This window comes from Pelodiscus sinensis, chromosome 2 (assembly GCF_052426305.1).
Source record: "Pelodiscus sinensis isolate ZL-2025 chromosome 2, ASM5242630v1, whole genome shotgun sequence".
In the NCBI taxonomy this organism is placed as follows: Eukaryota; Metazoa; Chordata; order Testudines; family Trionychidae; genus Pelodiscus; species Pelodiscus sinensis.
In genome coordinates, this window is record NC_143053.1 from 21518203 (window position 1) to 21535619 (window position 17417).

The window sequence follows — 17417 nt, forward strand, 5'->3', positions numbered from 1 at the left end:
TTAACTTGTACAGCAGTTCTCCTGACATGCCACATCCAGAGTTCAGAAACATTTGGCACACCACCTTTCCCATTTTAATCACTGAAGTTATGAAGTGTTCTTATGCTGATGCCATTCTTTAAATCAGCCAGCATATGATCTGATCACAGCTCATGCATGCACCACTGTTTGAAAACCTGCAGAACCATTAACTAGCAATCCTTTGTTGTTTCTTTTTAATCAAAATGTCTTTGTATTCAGCTATTACTATCCCTGAATATTACATATTTTCAAAGAATAATTTAAAAATACATTACAGATGAGTCTGCGCCTCAAAATCTGAACTAAATGCAAAATAATTGACATGAAAATGGAATGTATTTTGTAGTATGGATTGTTAGATTCTGTTGCTATCCCAGTCCACAGCACAGATCAGACTTGCATGGAAGAGTTGCCAAATGATCCTCATTAAGAGGATGAACATATTTTCAGTGACATATGTCTGACCGACTTAACTTACTTGGCTGGGCACTGCAGTCAGTGACACCAAAATAACATACAGCTGGCAGTCTTTGTTCAAATACACCTAAATTAAGTTTAATGCCATTAGAAGATGGCCTCACCCCTGGAGTGGGTTTAAGGTCATCTGCAAATCACTGTGGTGTTAATCACCCCCCTTGGCCCTTACAAGAATTGTGTTCATTGTTATATATGTAGTTCCTCATTCTTTAAAGGTAAGTAATTTAAAACACACCAACTGGCAATTCTCAGGGTTGATTTCTGTAGCACTAGATTTATATGTAACTTAGAATGGCTGATAAACATTTTATGATTAAAAAATGTAATTAAGCATAAGAGGGGGCTCAGAGCATCACGTCTCATATATTATCCAGCACACACACAATCCACACAACAGAGATCCATAGAACAGGAAGGGACCTTAATCCAGTTCCCTGCACTGATAGCAGGGCTAATTACGAGACTAGCCCTGACAGGTGTTTGTCTAACCTGCTCTTAAAAATCACCAACGATGGAGATTTCCCAGCCTTCCTAGGCAATTTATTCCAATGCTTTTAACTACCTTGATAGTAAGGAAGTTTTTTTCTCATGTCCAACCTAAACTGCCCAAGATGCAATTTAAACCCATTGCTTCTTGTCTTATCCTCAGAGGTTAAGGAGTTTTTCTCTCTCCTCCTTATAACAACCTTTTATGTAGTTGAAAACTGTTATCATGTCCCCCCTCAGTCTTCTTTTCTCCAGACCAATCAAACCCACTTTTTTCATTCTTCCCTCATTGGTCATATTTTCTAGACCTTTAATCATTTGTGCTGCTTTTCTCAACATGTTCTCTAACTTGTCCACATATTTCCTGAAATATGGCACCCAGAATGGGACACAACATTCTGTCTCCATGCCCAGGCTGGATACTTTCCCACCATTGGTGAGAACTAAAAAGGGAGAACTACCAAATGATAGCTTTCTCTCCTTTCTGTATCACCTGCTAAAATTCTGGAATCAGTTTGCTCTCTCCACACCCCTGCAGGTCTAGGTGCTGCCTGCCACCTCTTCGAGGTGTTGGAACAAGCACATACCTGTTTCTGGGACACCATGTTGTAATGACTATTACAGTACTGCCCTTGCAAAAACACACAGCAAAGAAGTCCCTGCCTTGGGGAACTTCCAGTAGAACAGACTGACAAAGGAAGAACAATTTTTCCAGACAGGACAGAGAGATTACGTGAATCATTCAAGGTCACACAGGAAGTCAATGACAGAGCCAGCAATTCATTCTCTCTCTCCCCCTCCCCCGGCAAGGCCCCAGGTCTGGATCTTGGAAGCAAAACTAGAGCCAGGGCTGACAAGAGTGGGAAAAGGGAGGGCAATTGTATGAGGGCCCTAAGCTAAGGGTCTGTAAGGGTCTTTCAGGTCTGTGTAAATACAGTGGACTAGAAGGAAGAAGAGTCCCACATTTTTATCAGTGGACTTCTGTTCAAAACAGACTTACAGTTGGTGTTTGGAGTTTTAATGGAGCTGCTCAAACTAGCTCGTATTCAAGGTTTGATTTTTTTCTTGATTTTTTTCAACAGTCCAGCTTCCTCATTTGCAAATATTTCTTGGGCATCCTTCCTTCCAAATTCCCTCACTTTTAAGTGTTTGCTTTATTTAGGCCAGTAGTGTCTTAATGACGCATTACATGAGTAGACTCTATTTACAACCTTAGCTGTGGCATTGATGCATGCAAATGTGTGTGTGTAAGAGTGAGAGAACACATAACACCTTCTCCAGCAAGTGTCAGTTGTTGTTGCAACCCCACAAGTCAGCAGATAGCTCAGCCCCCTCAGGAAAGGTTGACAATGTGACTTGGATTGTGACAGATAACCCACTGGATGGGGGAGGGGAGTGTTTATCTCTCTTGAACACCCTTATACAAGCAGCCTCGCTCCTTTATTTATTTATTTACCACAAAACACTGAAGTGCAATTAAATCATTCAACTGCAAATCAGAACACTTTCCTGTTGGGTACAGTTAAACATACACCAGCAGCTGTTCCCAACCTAGAGAGAAACATGGAATACCTGACAAATAAGAATGTAAGGACAGTTATTCACAATGTTTCTTCAGATTCTTTTACTGGCTTTTGAAGGAAAACAAACAGCAAAACATTATTTCAAATCCACTGTTATCTAATTACATTGGTTCACTAATGTATTTATTTTCACTGATTTCAAGGATTCATTCTCTCTTTGAGGTACTTTCAAAAAACAACAATAACGAGTAGTCCTGTGGCACCTTAAAGACTAACAGATTATTTGGGCATAAGCTTTCCTGGGTCAAAACCACTTTATCAGATGTATGGAGTGGAAATCACACTACCGGTCTGAGATTAAGAGGTTATACACATGAAAATAATTATCTCTATATAATAAACTCTCCTTGCAGGACTTAATTTTAAAAAAAGTTCAAATTCTGGTTATGCTCATAGACGTCAAGTTCTTGCGAAACAACCAGGTCAACCACCTAAGGAAAAGTTCAGAAATATAGATGACATACAAGTCTGAAAATCCACTGGAGCATGGGAAAATGTATCCTCAATTATTATGCCACATCTCCACCTTCTAATATTTTATCTAGCCCCCAAATCAATCCAATCTGTCCGTCTCTGTAGCTTTCCCTATCTAATCCCCATCTCTACCTAGCCAGTCAATCTACTTAGCTACCTGTAGCTTTGCATCTTAAGCAGCGTAGCCATCAGTTTATCTACCGATCTCTCTACCGCCGTAGGCAATAAAGACAGCCAAGCCCGGCAGGCGAAGAAGGGAGAAAGGGCGGAATTAGAGGAGCCGTGTGTTGACAGCCATTATTATGCACACGCGCTCTCGGTAGATCCCGGGACACTTGGCAGCCCCGCGAGCACAGAAGCCTGGTCTGCAGTTTACACCGGGCTGGATTGTGCAACGAGCAGGAGGAGTCGCCGAAGACATTAGCAAGCCATAAACAAAGGCACGTGTCTCCCCCCTGATCTAGGGGCCGGGCTAGCGCTGCTCTTCCGGCAACAAAGCGCCTTGGGATAAATACAGCCGCGGCCGCTGCGGGGACACGGATCCTGATCGGAGCCACGGTGGTACAACTCCCTCCCCCCCTTCCCGCTCCCAGCCGTGCAGCTCGGCACCCTCCCCGGCGCACCCCTTCCAGACTCCCTTGGGGACCGGAGAGGTTCCCTGGCAGAGCGCTCAGCCTCCCCGCGCCCCCCGGCGTAGAGCGATGCCTTTTCTGGGGCAGGACTGGAGGTCCCCGGGGCAGAACTGGGTGAAGACGGCGGATGGCTGGACCCGGTTCCTGGACGAGAAAAACAGCAGCTACGTGAGCGATAGACACAGGTGAGCGGCACCCGATGCTGCCCTGGGAGTGAGGGGAGGAGGATGTAGGAGTCGCTGCTGTTGGGGATGCTTAGTGCAGGACGGGTATAAGGGGCGGTCATCATAGCAAATACTGCGATGTCCCCACGCTGCAGCAATTGTTCCAAAGCCCGTCTTGCCCTATTTTGCTGTGTGCGTGCAGCGCCTCTGTTGATGGGGAGGTAGTTCTCGTGCGTCATCCTGAGAAGGAGGATCATCGCCCGGACTAAAGCTCTGCAGTAATGAAAAGGAGGGAAGTAGAAGGGGGAAGGAAACAGCTGGGCTGCAGGACAGGGAATGGCCCGCTGGGTCAGCAAGCTTCCTAGCTCCAGATGTGGCTTGCACACCCACATCCTTTGTGTTCTGTGAGTTCTGCTTTTGAAAATGGGCTAACGTGTGTGAGACAAAACCTCAATGAATTCCCAGACGGAAATTCATCCTTTAGCTTTTTAAAAAATGTTAGCTTCGTTTTATTTCCTGTTAACTGTAATTTCAGTAAAACTTAACTGTGTCTGAACAAGCAATGTGGTTTTTGGGAAGCTGCTGATGTCTGTAATACCTTGTGGGACCTCTGAGTTCACTGAAGCCTTCCCAGTGAGAGCTGGAGAGTTTTGAAAGACCAGACTGCAGACACTTGGTTTGTTTTGGTTGTGGATTTAGGCTAGCATCTTTTTTGGCCAACAGAGGGAGCTCTTTGGAGGGGGATCTATATTACCCCATATCTGGCTGAGGTGCAAGAACTGGGTTTGGCAAAAGCCTGTCTTCCATTATGTCTGGTTAAAGCTGGCAATGAGCTATTGGATGGTCTAAGATGGCTTCAGTGTGCAAACCAATCTTCCATTTACTAGAACCTTTGAAATGTTTTTGGACGAGTGCCCTATATTAGTTTACAAGGAAAACTAACAGAAAGAGTTGTTGTTTTTGAAGGCTTTAACCTCTGGAGCCCTCATCTGCTTATTGTTGGTTTGCAATAGTTCACCCATTTATCTCTGCTTTAAAAAAAAAAGAGAGTGGCTAATTATCTAATCTGAGGATTAGTTATACAATTTTTTATTCTGTAACTGTAGGCACTGTAGCAACTATAAATGCCAAAGTCAAAGTGGGAGCAGTTGTACCACAGCAACTGAGTTACGAGCAATCTATATGAATTTGAGCAGTTTCTGTAATTTCAGAGCATATCATGTTTAAAAACTGAAATTAAATAAAATGTGCAGGTTCTATTTTTAAACACTAGGGGCCTTTGTTTTCTTGCAAGTGTGACTGACACAGACTTGTTATGGCAGGCTCTCCTAGTTTATTGCTTTGACATATCCTTGAACATGAGCCATTAAACAGAGATCTGCTTTTTGTTCATTAGAGGCTCCAATGCATGAAGATGTCTAGTCACTTTTAACTCTAAAAGTAAAGAAACAAAATTTGATTTTATTTTATAGCCATAAATGTAAAGCTATAGAAGGGTTAGAATCTCTATTCCTTCTTAATGATCTGTTTAATGGCGATTTTTCTTCTAAATAGAGGGGGAAACTGGGCTTCCCACTTTCATTCTCCATGATCTTCCTAGCCTCTGATGTTTGCAGCCTTTGGCACTAGTGAACACTGCACTGTCTGAGCCGGAAGTTAATCTCTGTTACCACAGATAACATACATCAAAAGCATTTAAGGAATAGTGAAGCACTGAGGCATCTGGAGTTTATTTGCCTTGGAAGAGTTGGCTTATAGTATCTCACTGTTTGTGAGGTCCTCTTTTAGCTAAATGATCAAATTTAAATGTCATTTACAGGCTCATGTGGTCAGTCAGTGGCTCATGCCAGTCTGGAACCCAGGACTTGGGTCTTGGGCCTTTCCTTTAGCCACCAAATCATTCAAAGGAAAGGTTGATAATCTACAGCCAGATTCACTATTCAAGTGATGCCCATTGTACCTGTTCTTGTCAGGGCTAAAATTGGATCCAGGATACTTACTTGACCGAAAATTTTATCCCAGGGCTTTAAAGCCCTTTACAGCCCAGACCCCAGCCTGAAATCTTAAGACCTCCACTGTAACCAATTCTGGATCATGTGGTGCCATGTTATGGAGCACCAGTGAGTCATCTGGTCTGCTGACGTTTCTGTGTTCCAGTAAAATGAGCATGTAAACAAAGATACAATTTCTGTTGAAGAGAGGGATTAGTGACTCTAGCTCTGGGTAAACACAGTGGACCTAATTTTCCAGCTGCTATGTGTATGCACTTCCCCGCTAGGAGATGCTTGTATTCACTAGATGCAGGATTTGGCTCAGTATATATCTGGGCACCAGAGAGCTACTCCACTTCTTGCTAGCCACTCAAATGTGCATGGCTTTGCCTTCCTGTGAGAGAACTTATATCTGAGTGTGGTGTTGATCACCACAGTGATGTGCTATAACTTTAGAAATATATATGGCAGCATCAACAAGTAAGCCCTGATCTTGGTTCATGGACAGTTATGTCAAATCTACCATTGACTTCAATAGTACAGGATCGTGCCCTTAACAAATGTAATTGAAAATCTTCTGAAGCCCTGCCAGACTTCCCCTGGAGAACATCCAGGGAATGACTCCCCTCTGCCCCCATTTCCAGAAGCAAACACTTCCTAAGGATTCCCAGTTCCTAAGTTTAGGAAATATGATGCCTCTGAAGCCTTCACAGATCATAAATAATCCTCGTGTGCGGCTTGATTGCGCTGCATGAAAAGAAAACATCGGAAGGCAGGCAGTTAAGCTGTTTACAGCGATGTATAGGCAGGAAAAATGCTACTCTTCTTGTGAGGCCTTCTTGTTTTTAAGGCTCATCCAGTGAGGATTGAAGATGAAACAATCTGCATTTGCTCACACTATGGTGATGGCAGTGACTAACAATGCCTTGCAACAATCACGATCTTGCTGTGAATTGTAAAGGGAACCTGATCTCTTTGCAGTGGTGGTTTTCATTGCACTTTTTTAAAAACAAGCTTCTAAAGAGAACATTTTATAACCCAAAGTATCTGATATATACCTAAAAAGGATGCATGTACTGATAGACATAACTGTTGTTAACTGCAAAATAATTAATCGGAGCTGTTCTTAAATTTGCATTGAAAGAAAAGTATGTCCCAAAATTAAACAAAGTTCCTAATCTAAGATCCAGTAGCTTGTCTCTGACAGTGGCCAAACCAGATGCTTGCCAGGAAGGTGCAATAACATTTGAGTAAGTAGATAGAGGGATAATCTACCCCACGCACTAAAGGTACATCTACACTGCACGCTTATTTCAAAATAAACTATTCTGGAATACTTATTCCAAAATAGCTTGTTTCGAAATAGCACATCTGCACTGCAGGGAAGCCTAACTTGGACTAATTTTTGAGGCTTTAATAAATCGACATGCTATCTCAATTCAGAGCCCCAGGAGGCACTGGGGAGGAATAACTTAGAATGGCCCTGGTGAGGGGCTATTTCGAAATAGTAGCAGTGGGGCGTCTACACACGCCTATTTTCAGAATAGGTGTTATTCTTCATAGAATGAGGTTTACACATTTCAGAATAAGATGTCTGTTATTTCAAAATTATTTCTAAATAACGGAATAGCTGTGTAGATGCTCGCATTGTTATTTCAAAATAATGCTAGTTATCTCGAAATAACGGTGCAGTGTAGACACACCCTAAGTCTCATCCACTAGTGATATAATAAAGATTTCAGATAAATCATCAGTAGCAAGTTCACACTCAGGATTGGTGAGATTTAAGTCTTAAATCAGAACTGAGATCCCTCTCTTTCACACTTCAATTATTTGAATTGAACAACTGTGCCAGATTCAGAAATTAATCATAGGACAATTACATGTTCTGTGGAATTTAAGTAAAGTTTTGACTTTTGTTCAGGAATTGTCTTACAATGCTCCATTCTTAATATTTTATTCTTTTTCTCACTTTTAGTCTCTCTAGTTAAACAGCCACAGTTACCACAAAACACATACGTCACAAACACCTGTCCCCGTCTCTGACAGACCACTTTTAATCTTTTAAAACCAACTGCTTGGAGAAATATTTCCCTTGAGCTGCACTAGTAATACTGAGCGGAACTGAAAGTTCCGTCAGCTGTTTCCCTTTTCCGATGCTGCCAGCCTGACTCAGTAGTTCCACACCTCACAAAAGTAGGAAGCCACAGAAGCAAGCGAGACAGCGGGTGACACAGAGCTGAGCTTGGAGGCTACACTTACACTGCTGTTGTTGTTGTTTTCAAAAGAAGATATGCAAATCACGTTCGCGTTTGCATATCTTCTTCCGATTCTTTTTGCAGAAGAGGTTTTGCCACTATTTGGCCCCGTGTAGATGGGGCCAAATGTCGGAAAATAACCCTCTTTCGCAAGACCCCTTATTCCTCATAAATCGAGGCTTACAGGGTCTTGTGAAAGAGGTTTTTTTCCCCCAACATTTGGCCCCGTCTACATGGGGCCAAATAGCGGCAAAACCTCTTCCGCAAAAAGAATCGGAAGAACATATGCAAATGCAAGTGCAATTTGCATATCTTCTTCCAAAGGCAGTATAGCCATAGCCCGTGAGAGGTGCAGCTGTAGGGGCAGGTCTGGGTAAAAGTGAGTATGGAATGCATGTAGAGTAAACAGGAGGGTGGGGAAGAAAGTGAAGATGTGAGGGGAGCCACCTTATGCCCCTTAATATTTCCATGCCCCAAAATCTGAGAGAGGTCTTCATTGTCTCCAGTTCTAGTCCAGTGTCATAGATGCACTTATGTTAATCAGACTAGACCCCTGCTCCTGTGGTTCACTAGCAGAAGAAACTGCATCAGGAGCAAAGTCATTAGCTTTGCACTGGATTAGTCAGATAACTAAGAACTGGGCTCCAGAATGTCAGAGCAACGATTTGTCATGTGATTTCTCTGCACAGCCCCACACCTTGGTACCACTGCAGAAAAACTGATAACTGACCTTCCATACATTACTGTGAAATGCTGCCTTCTGTTAATTCTATATTCTTTGTGTACACATGCAAAACAAAGTGACTTCAAGAAACCAGCTTTCTCAAAAGCAACACTGAGAGATGGGGGAAAAGACAAAAATCTGTTTTGATGGGGCTTTTTCTTTTTATTTATCTACTGCCAAATAGTTTTAAAATGTTCTTTAAAATCTGGACCAAATGAACAGCACACAAATGCCCAGCTAAGGTTAAAGGTGAGTTTGGTAGGAAGACAAACAGCGTAGCTATGTCTGCGTATGTGTACACATCTCAGACAGCAGGGCCCTAGAGTAGTGTTGAAAGCAGTGGAACACAGCATTTGGCTGAGCCCCAGGAGTGTAACAAGAGGGGTCCAACTTTGAAAGAGGAAAGCAAGAAACAGGTACAGGCCCAAATGGCTGTAACTGAAAACAAGTGATGATAAAACAGAGGAACAAGCTTTCTAAGCAGGCCACTCCAATACAGATCTCCTTCTCTTTTCTTCCCCCAGGCTCCTAGAAAGGAGAGGGTCTTTTTTCACTTGTTTCCTCCCCCAGAGCTCCTGAATGTGATGCATCTCTAGCTATCCTCTAGGCATCTAATTCCTCCCATGGGATGTGTCTCTCTGCTACTCTCCCCACCAGCCTCAGTCCTCCAATTATGTAAATGGCTCCCGTGCAGTGCTGCTGCTGCTCACAGCTCTCCCTACCAGCAGGTGCATCTGCTGCCTTTCCCTGCTCTCAAAGGTTTCCAAACAGCAGCAGTGAAACTGACCCAAGTCATCTTAGTTTCACTCAGCTGCTTGGTAGTACTTACCTAGAATTATGCATACATCATTAGCTTTGGATCAAGCCCTTACAGTTAATGTGTCTTTTTCCACTGATTTCAGTGACTTTGGGATTACATTTTTTAAAAAGAAAAAGTGCTCTAGATACCTTTGCCATATATTATAAATTCAAACAGAAAGAAATGCACAGCCTCTCCTAATGCAGGAAAGGGAAACATACAGCCTGACTACAGATCACAGCCCTCCCTACATACCACCCATTTGTCTGCAGACTCAGGAAGACAGTTACCGAAACATGAATCAGGCTTGTGTTATCACTGTAATCATCAATGCTAAAAGTTATGTGGGTTTTTTTTAAAATGAAAGCTTAGTTTTCTCCCCAGACCTTCCACTAATTGGCAGGAAAAGCTTTTTAGTTACAACTTGATAGTGAATTCTTCAAACACTGGTTATACATCATCATAGGTGTGTGTTGTGCTTTATAAAAGCTAGCATTTCCTGTCAGAAGGAGCCTCAATCTAAGTAATCTCAGACAAGCAGGCAGAGGTAAAAGGGAGGACAAGGGTGTTATTCTGCAAGGTCATGAAGCTGATTGGGTTGCATACTTTGGATGTGTTCCTGTCATAATTATGTATATAATTAGGACCAGAATGGGGTGAGTGAGGTATGGACAAGAATGGAGTGAGGGAGGTATGGAATGATTTATGAGAAAAGGTCTTTATGATTGGACTCAAACTGCATCTCATTTTTTACAGAACAGCACTAGAATGAGCTGTTTAACTAAAAACACACACAGGGGTACCTGGAACCTGATAAGTGCAAACAGTAAAATATAGTCCTCATCTGGCCACAGAATAAACAGACCCTCTGCTTTGTGTCATTCACAGCTATTGCAAAAAGGAGGATTACAACAAGGAGAATCTCTTCAACAGCGTGAACTATGATGTTGCTGCCAAGAAGAGAAAGAAAGACCTGCTGAATAACAAGACAAAGATTCAGTGTAAGGCAACACATGGGGGAACTTTTAAAGCCAAAGTTGCTGGATGATTATAAAACACACTCTCTGTGTGTCTGTCAGAAAGAGTATGAGACACTTGAGTGTGCTGCAGTACTTCCAGAAGTCTCTTGAGAGTCTCTGCACCCATGTTTGACCTACGTAGAGAACTTGGATACATTTTAATGTGAAGATTTATGCCTGTGTTATTAGTCCCTTCTCCAAGTGTTTGTGCTTGTTTTGTTCAAATTTTTGTCATTTGTATTTGGCAGAGGAAGAGTAACTTTTTCCTATGGTACATTCAAGTGAGCCAGTTCTGATTTTTTTTTCTCTTTCCTCCTGTACATTAACTCCTCACTTAACCTTGTGCCTGTTAATTATTGTTTCATTGTTGCATTGCTTATCTATTACAGCACATGCTCATTTAAAGTTGTGCAATGCTCCTTTATAATGTTTAGCTGCCTGCTTTGTCCACTACTTGCAGGATTTCTGGAAAAGCAGCCTGTCCTTGTGGGGGGTTGGAACCAGGGTGGGCTGACAGCCTCCATCAGCTCTCCTAAGTTCCCTGGAAGGAAACTTAGGCTGGGCAGCTGCAGCTCACACTAGAGAGAAGAGGAAAGGTGATTTTAACTCTTATTCAGAGGCCTGAAAGGGAAGCTTTAGGGGAGGGACCCATAGAATGTTTCAGACATACAATGAAATGTTTCAGACCCAAAGGAGACTTTTGTTCTTTTGTTCTTCTGTCTTAGACAGTATCATATAAGTGATGAAAGTCGTTACTAATGGAGCTCCCTGTGTAATCCTAACTCTACCACTCACTGTTATAAACTCTAGTGACTGTTAGTCTAATGTCTTATGACACCTTAATCTAAACTCTGTAGCTGAGGTAATGAGTAATTAATTAAATCAGAAGCAACGAACTCTGGCTGTGACCCAGGCTTTCTGTCAGAAAGCAGAGAAAACAAGGGGCTGCAGTGTATCCACAGCATATTGATTAAATATCTAGTCTTGGACTGTCACTGAAACACAAACCTTTTCTAGGTCCTGGCTACATGAAAGAATATGGAAACCAAGATGGTTTGATTCTCATCTGTGTTACACTGTTATAAATCAGAAGTAACTCCACAAGAGTCAGTGGAATAATGCCTGTTTAGAACTGGTGTAAGGGTAGAACTGGGCTTCTTCTTTATGCAAAGTTAAGTTTTAATTATATATAATTAAGTGGAAAAAAATCTGTCTTTGTCTGAACAGATTTCCATCAAGAGAAATGGATTTATGTCCACAAGGGAAGCACAAAGGAAGTAAGTATCCATTGTTTTATTTCCTCCATGCCAGGGGTGGGCAATAATTTTTGGTGGGGGGCCATTCAGATTTTTATAAGTGGTCAACAGCCGTACTTTTCTGTGGAGGGGGGTGCAGAGTCTTGGTTGGAGTCTGAGTGCAGAAGGGCACATGGGGTAAGGGACTGGAGTGCAGGAGATGGTGTGGGGTCTGCGAGGGTGTTTGGTTGAAGGAGGGGGTTGTGACCTGGGTTAGGGGATTGGGGTATAGGATCAGGGAGGGAGTTGAGATGCAGGAGGGGTTGGGGTGCCAGAGGCAGGCACTGGCTGGGAGGAGTTGACCTAAGTGTCTCCTGGCCAGCAGGCTGTAGCACCCCTCAGGCAAGCTGGGCTCCCTCCCTGCTGCAGCCCCAGCCCACTTGAAAATGCAGGCTGCTCCCTCCACATGGCTCTCTACTCCAGGTGGGGGAAGAGGCTTGCACTGCCCCAGTCTCTCAGGCCAATCTCTCAACTCAAATTGGTAAGCTGTTTCCAGCCAGTGGGAGCTGTGAGATTGGCTGAGGTCAGTTCTTATTGGATGGTTGTTTCTGGCCAATAGGAGCGGAGGATTGGGCTGGGGATTGGGTGATTGCACAAAGCCTCCCCCTCTCTGCAGAGCAGAGAGCCACAGAGATTGTGTTTTAAACTGTGGCAGCTACATTCCTGAGGGTCTGTGGGCCAGATCCAGTGGCTTGACCAGCTGGATCTAGCCTCTGGGCCGTATTTTGCCCAGCCCTGCCCCATGCCATTTGTCCAAACAGCATTATTTATTGGGCCAAATCCTCAGGTGGTTCAAATCAGCATAGCTCCATTGAAATAAAGGGAGCCATGCTGATTTACACCACCTGAAGATCTGGCCTATGGTTATTATTTGCAGAAGCTAGGATGGGAAACCCAAGGCAGTCTCCATTGTGCTAGGCTCTGCGTATATTTAAAACAAAGAGATAACATTGTCCACTTGCCTCTGCCAAAACTGCGTGGTAAACTAAGCAGTGACACAATTGCAGGCTTTCCCACAGTGAAGTTCTAGCAAGAAAACACTGCCGGGGGGGGAGGAGCAGCTGTAAGAAACCTCATTGCATATAGGCCCTTCATGTTGAGTCCTAGGAATGTATTGCTTACCCTGCCTTGGGAGATTATTGAAAGAGATCAAATAGTGTTTCTTAGAAGAGAACCGGACCCTATTCACGACCTCCAAATAGCTGTCATAACTCCCATTGAGCTGCATTCACAGGGGGACATAAATAGGCACAATTCCACAGAAGTCATTGGAGACATGCCTACTTACACCATCAAAGAGTTTGGCCTGTAGCATGCCCCCACAAGTATGTTAACATGCTATGTTGGCTTGGACCACATATACACATGGCTCTCTCTTCAGACTACTGTACAACAAAACCTGACCCAGCTTTGTTCTCTTTCACTCTCAGCGTCATGGTTACTGCACCTTGGGAGAAGCTTTTAACAGACTTGACTTCTCGAATGCTATCCTAGATTCCAGAAGGTTCAATTATGTTGTAAGGGTGAGTAAAGGTATCATTTATTTAGCAGTAACTTCTAGCACAGACACCAGTTGCTTAACTTAGCTGAGCAGAGAACAGGTTCTGCACTGGAAAAGATCTGCCAGAGTATGCTGTGGCCTCGTTGACTGCAAGAGGAAGTTTCAAGGGCTAGTTAATGAAGTAGTGTCTGATGCATGGAAGGGAGGGTCCATCTGTTAGAAATTGCTGGATGGGAAAGAAAGATCACATGTAGCCTTCCTTCAGATCCAGTGAAAATGAGGGCTAGTATGGGGGCATGGAACAAGGTCTACACTTCTTCCAGGTTTCTTTATCAAACTGGGTTTATCATGAAACTTCTGAGGTGTTAAGGCTGTATGTGATTGGGTGGAGGTAGTGTTTGTTGATTTTTAAAAGTGAAGTTATTGCCATCTGTTCAGTGACCTGTCTGAAATGAGTTGGCCATCGCTGTTCTGTTCCTCATGAACAGGCCTCCCATGTGACAAGCTGATAAATGGGGTAGCAGTTGTCTTGGCAGTCTCAGCAGAGTGTCCAGATGTGTCTTAGTCGCAGGAACTGACTGCGTACTTGCTTCTGGGGGCAGTCCATTCAGCTCATGGTTGCAGCACTTTGACAGAGAATCATGGAGGAACTTTGCAATGTTGATGCTCCTGCTGTATCTGCTCTTGGAGAGCTTCACCAGGGTTGCTGATCCACCCTCTTACTGAAAGCTAAATTCCAGTTCTGGTTGTTGTAACTCCCCCTTTGGGGCAGTCTACACAGTAGAGATGAAATCCTGCACACCACAGGGCCGGTGGTTCCCTTGCACTGCACATTTGAGATGCAATTGAAGATTACAGTTCCCTGAATGCCATGGACACTAACTCTGTGGTGACACACTGTGGGAAGGGAGAAATTTGTGAGTGGGGTGTATAGGATCCTGGCTAACTTCAAGGAATCTCTGGTTACAGACTTGGTGAGGAAGCAGAGTTGCTATTATAGCCCCATATGTTGTGGCAGCTTGAACTGACCAGCTGTTCTGTTGCCCTTGCATAGCCTTTTATTTGGTCAAATGATTTCTTAGCCCCAAGCTTCTGTGTAGGTTCCCCGTGCAAGCCCTCTTACTCTGGCTTTTTCAGAAGACCAAGAGTTCATCTTACATTCACAGTGTTCAAAGGGTGTTCTTTTTATTCCATGATTCTGTGTCCATAACCTGTTTATGTACATATTATCCACCAGTGGATATATTTCAGAATACACTCATTGAAATGAAGAATCTTGTCAGTTTCTGGTGGCAAAGAAGCTGCTAAGAAATCTGTTACAAATACAAGGTTGTCTATTATTGGCTCCTTTTCACATTCCATCAGCAGTTAATCACGGGGGGAGCACCAGCTGTTTAGGTTTTAGATTTTGGTGCTGAGTTTTTGCTGGCATGTTGCTCTTCCCCAGTGAGTCAAATGTTATAAAAGAGACTGTCAAAAAGATGATACCCATTAGGCTAGCCTTGGATCTTTCACCTGTTGTCTCATCAGATGTGGGTCAGGCATTCTAAATGTCCAATCAATACCCTGCAGTCTAGAGTAGAGAGATCTTTGTTACTCATATTACCATGTAGTTAACCTCTTGCTGCTGACTTTTTTTATCCTCTTAAACTCATTTTATGATGAGCCCCTCTGTGCTACCCTTGTGTAGGATGCTGCCCATCACCCACCTACATAATGATGGGTATAAGTGGCATTTCTTTTTCAACATCAGCTATGGAAGTAGATATGATACTGTGCAGGCTACCATGAATCGGGTCAAATACAATTTCTAGACTCATGGTAGACTTTTATGAGAGTTTCCTCTAAGCTAATCACAATCCTTCATTGCCTGGATGTTGGGCATAATACTCGTCCTTTTTTTAAAAGCTTATTCAGATAGCTTCTTAAATTTAGATTGGAATAGGGATGGAAGGTTGACCTGATGCCTTTTTCCTCACCACCCTCTTTAACTTATATTGATAACTAATGATGGGCAGGGGAGTAAGGGAATTACTTACTCATTACTTACTCATCATTTCCCTAGCTAGGCAGTTATGATTCACCACTGAAAATTCAGATATTGTCTTCTAAAGTTTCTGTGCAAATGGAAAAACTGGTCCAGTGAGGATTCTGGAAGGTGTGTAATGCTGCATATCTAACATCACAGGCAGCCTTGGGCCCTTGGATTAAAGAGAAGGAGACCTAAACATTTTTAGTTTAGGGGAAAATGTGAATTTTAAAAATATTTAAAACTGATATGTTAAGCTCCAGAGGCAATGGTAGAAAGAAGATCTACTGCTGAGCCATTCACTAAGCACCCTCAACGTGAGGGTTATTTTTTTTCCAGAAAGGCTGAGCACCTGCTGCACATGCTGACTTTAGTTGCCAGCTTGGGTGTTCAGCAGTCCTACAAATCAAGTCCCATATGTGGGACACAGAATTCCTAAAAATATGGTTGTTACTCCTCTCTTGAAATGTTTCAAGCACTTCAAAGAATGCTCTACGTGGTCTGAGATGCCACTTGGTAAAAAGAAAAGGTCCTGACTTTTATTTACAGGCCTCTTCATACTACAAGAGTGGCATAAGGGAAGCAGGGGTGGCTTTGTGTGTGTGACTAGGAGTCAGGACTAAATCAATGAAAAAGCATCTTTCTGACATGAGGCTAAGTTCATTAATGGAGTTACACCCAAAATCAGCTTGGCCAATGAAGTTTAAATCTTGTTAATTTAATTGGCAGGGGTCTGCTGTGTGACAGCTTTAAAGCTTTGAATAGGACAGAAGTAAAATGATTTGTGGCATTTCTAGATTCTTTCATCACTTACAGTGGATTTAACAGCATTCAAGACTAAAATCAGTACGTGTTCTCCTTTTTCCGATTGACCTCCCACCCAAACTTTATTTTTTTTCTAGTAGTTTTTGTAAGTGTGATACTTTATAATTTAAGATGCCTGGGATTTTTTTCATTTGTTTTCAGTCTGTGAAACCACCAGTGTTAAATGTTCAAATGTAAAATTGCTCAAGAAAGGCCCTGTTTAGAGATGAAGTTCCTCATTGGATCCCCTGTATGGTCTGTTGCAAGACTGAATGAGTACTTCTAGAGCACACAGATGAGCCGTACACAATACAAAACATGCCTTGACGAGTAGCAAACTAACTTCCTCTCCCATCCCTTTCTCCAGATGTCCATGGAACTACAGTAGTGGTCCCACAGGAGTCTGATTAATTCCATGGCAGCATGGCAAAGTGCTTCCCAAGTAGTACTATTTATGTACTGCTGCTGGGAAAAAGAGGGGAGAAAAGACACAGATGGCCTTGGAGAAGGAGTAGGGGAGGCAAACAATGATAGGCCTAAAACATTTTTACTGTTGTACTAGGGTTGCCAAATGTTTTAAACAAAAACACCGGACACGCTTGACATTACATCACAATCTACGTTACATCTTAGTTAGAAAATACCGGACATTTATATTTTCTCAATTTGTTTCCCGAACAGAAAGCTCAAATACTGGCCTGTCCAGTTCAAAACTGGACACCTGGCAACCCTATGTACCCCTAACTTTTAATTACAAAAATTGTGGCGTACCTAAAATATATCAAGTTTAGATAGCATGAAAACTACGGAGCTAACAGTCCAGCTTGCTCATGTAGTGCCTCTAGTATAGCTGCTGTGCATTAATTTTATGCAAAAGAGCATCAAAACATGTACAGGTTTAAGAATTCTTACTTTCATCTGCTGAATCTCATTAGATAAGTAGATTACAGAAGAAGAATCCTGTTGATTGAGGAGACTCTGAGACTAAAAAGCCTAACAGTGCCGTGATTTGCTAAGTTTTAAGGTTTTAGAGGATTATTAATGACTTGTCAGAGGGAGGTGGAGGTGGTTTGGAAATATTGCTGTTTGCTATGAGCTGCTAGAAGTTTGGCAAGCAAAATTTAAGAGAAACATATCTTCCATGGTCAAGCAGTTTCTTG

The 17417-nt window shown here is 42.7% G+C and overlaps 1 protein-coding gene across 2 annotated transcripts in view; it reads left to right on the forward strand.

Moving 5' to 3' along the window:
* Positions 1-3436: 3436 nt before the first annotated feature.
* The window catches only part of FBXO32 (F-box protein 32), a 37784-nt gene continuing 23803 nt past the window's right edge, over positions 3437-17417 (forward strand). Inside the window, exons 1-4 of one of the 2 annotated variants that reach the window (XM_075920162.2) lie at positions 3437-3858; positions 10498-10610; positions 11856-11905; positions 13354-13446. In XM_075920162.2, the coding sequence (XP_075776277.2) occupies positions 3743-3858; positions 10498-10610; positions 11856-11905; positions 13354-13446 (372 nt within the window). In that variant the 5' untranslated portion in view covers positions 3437-3742. The remainder of the gene's footprint in view (positions 3859-10497; positions 10611-11855; positions 11906-13353; positions 13447-17417) is intronic. The other variant, XM_006137483.5, reaches the window with a different exon arrangement.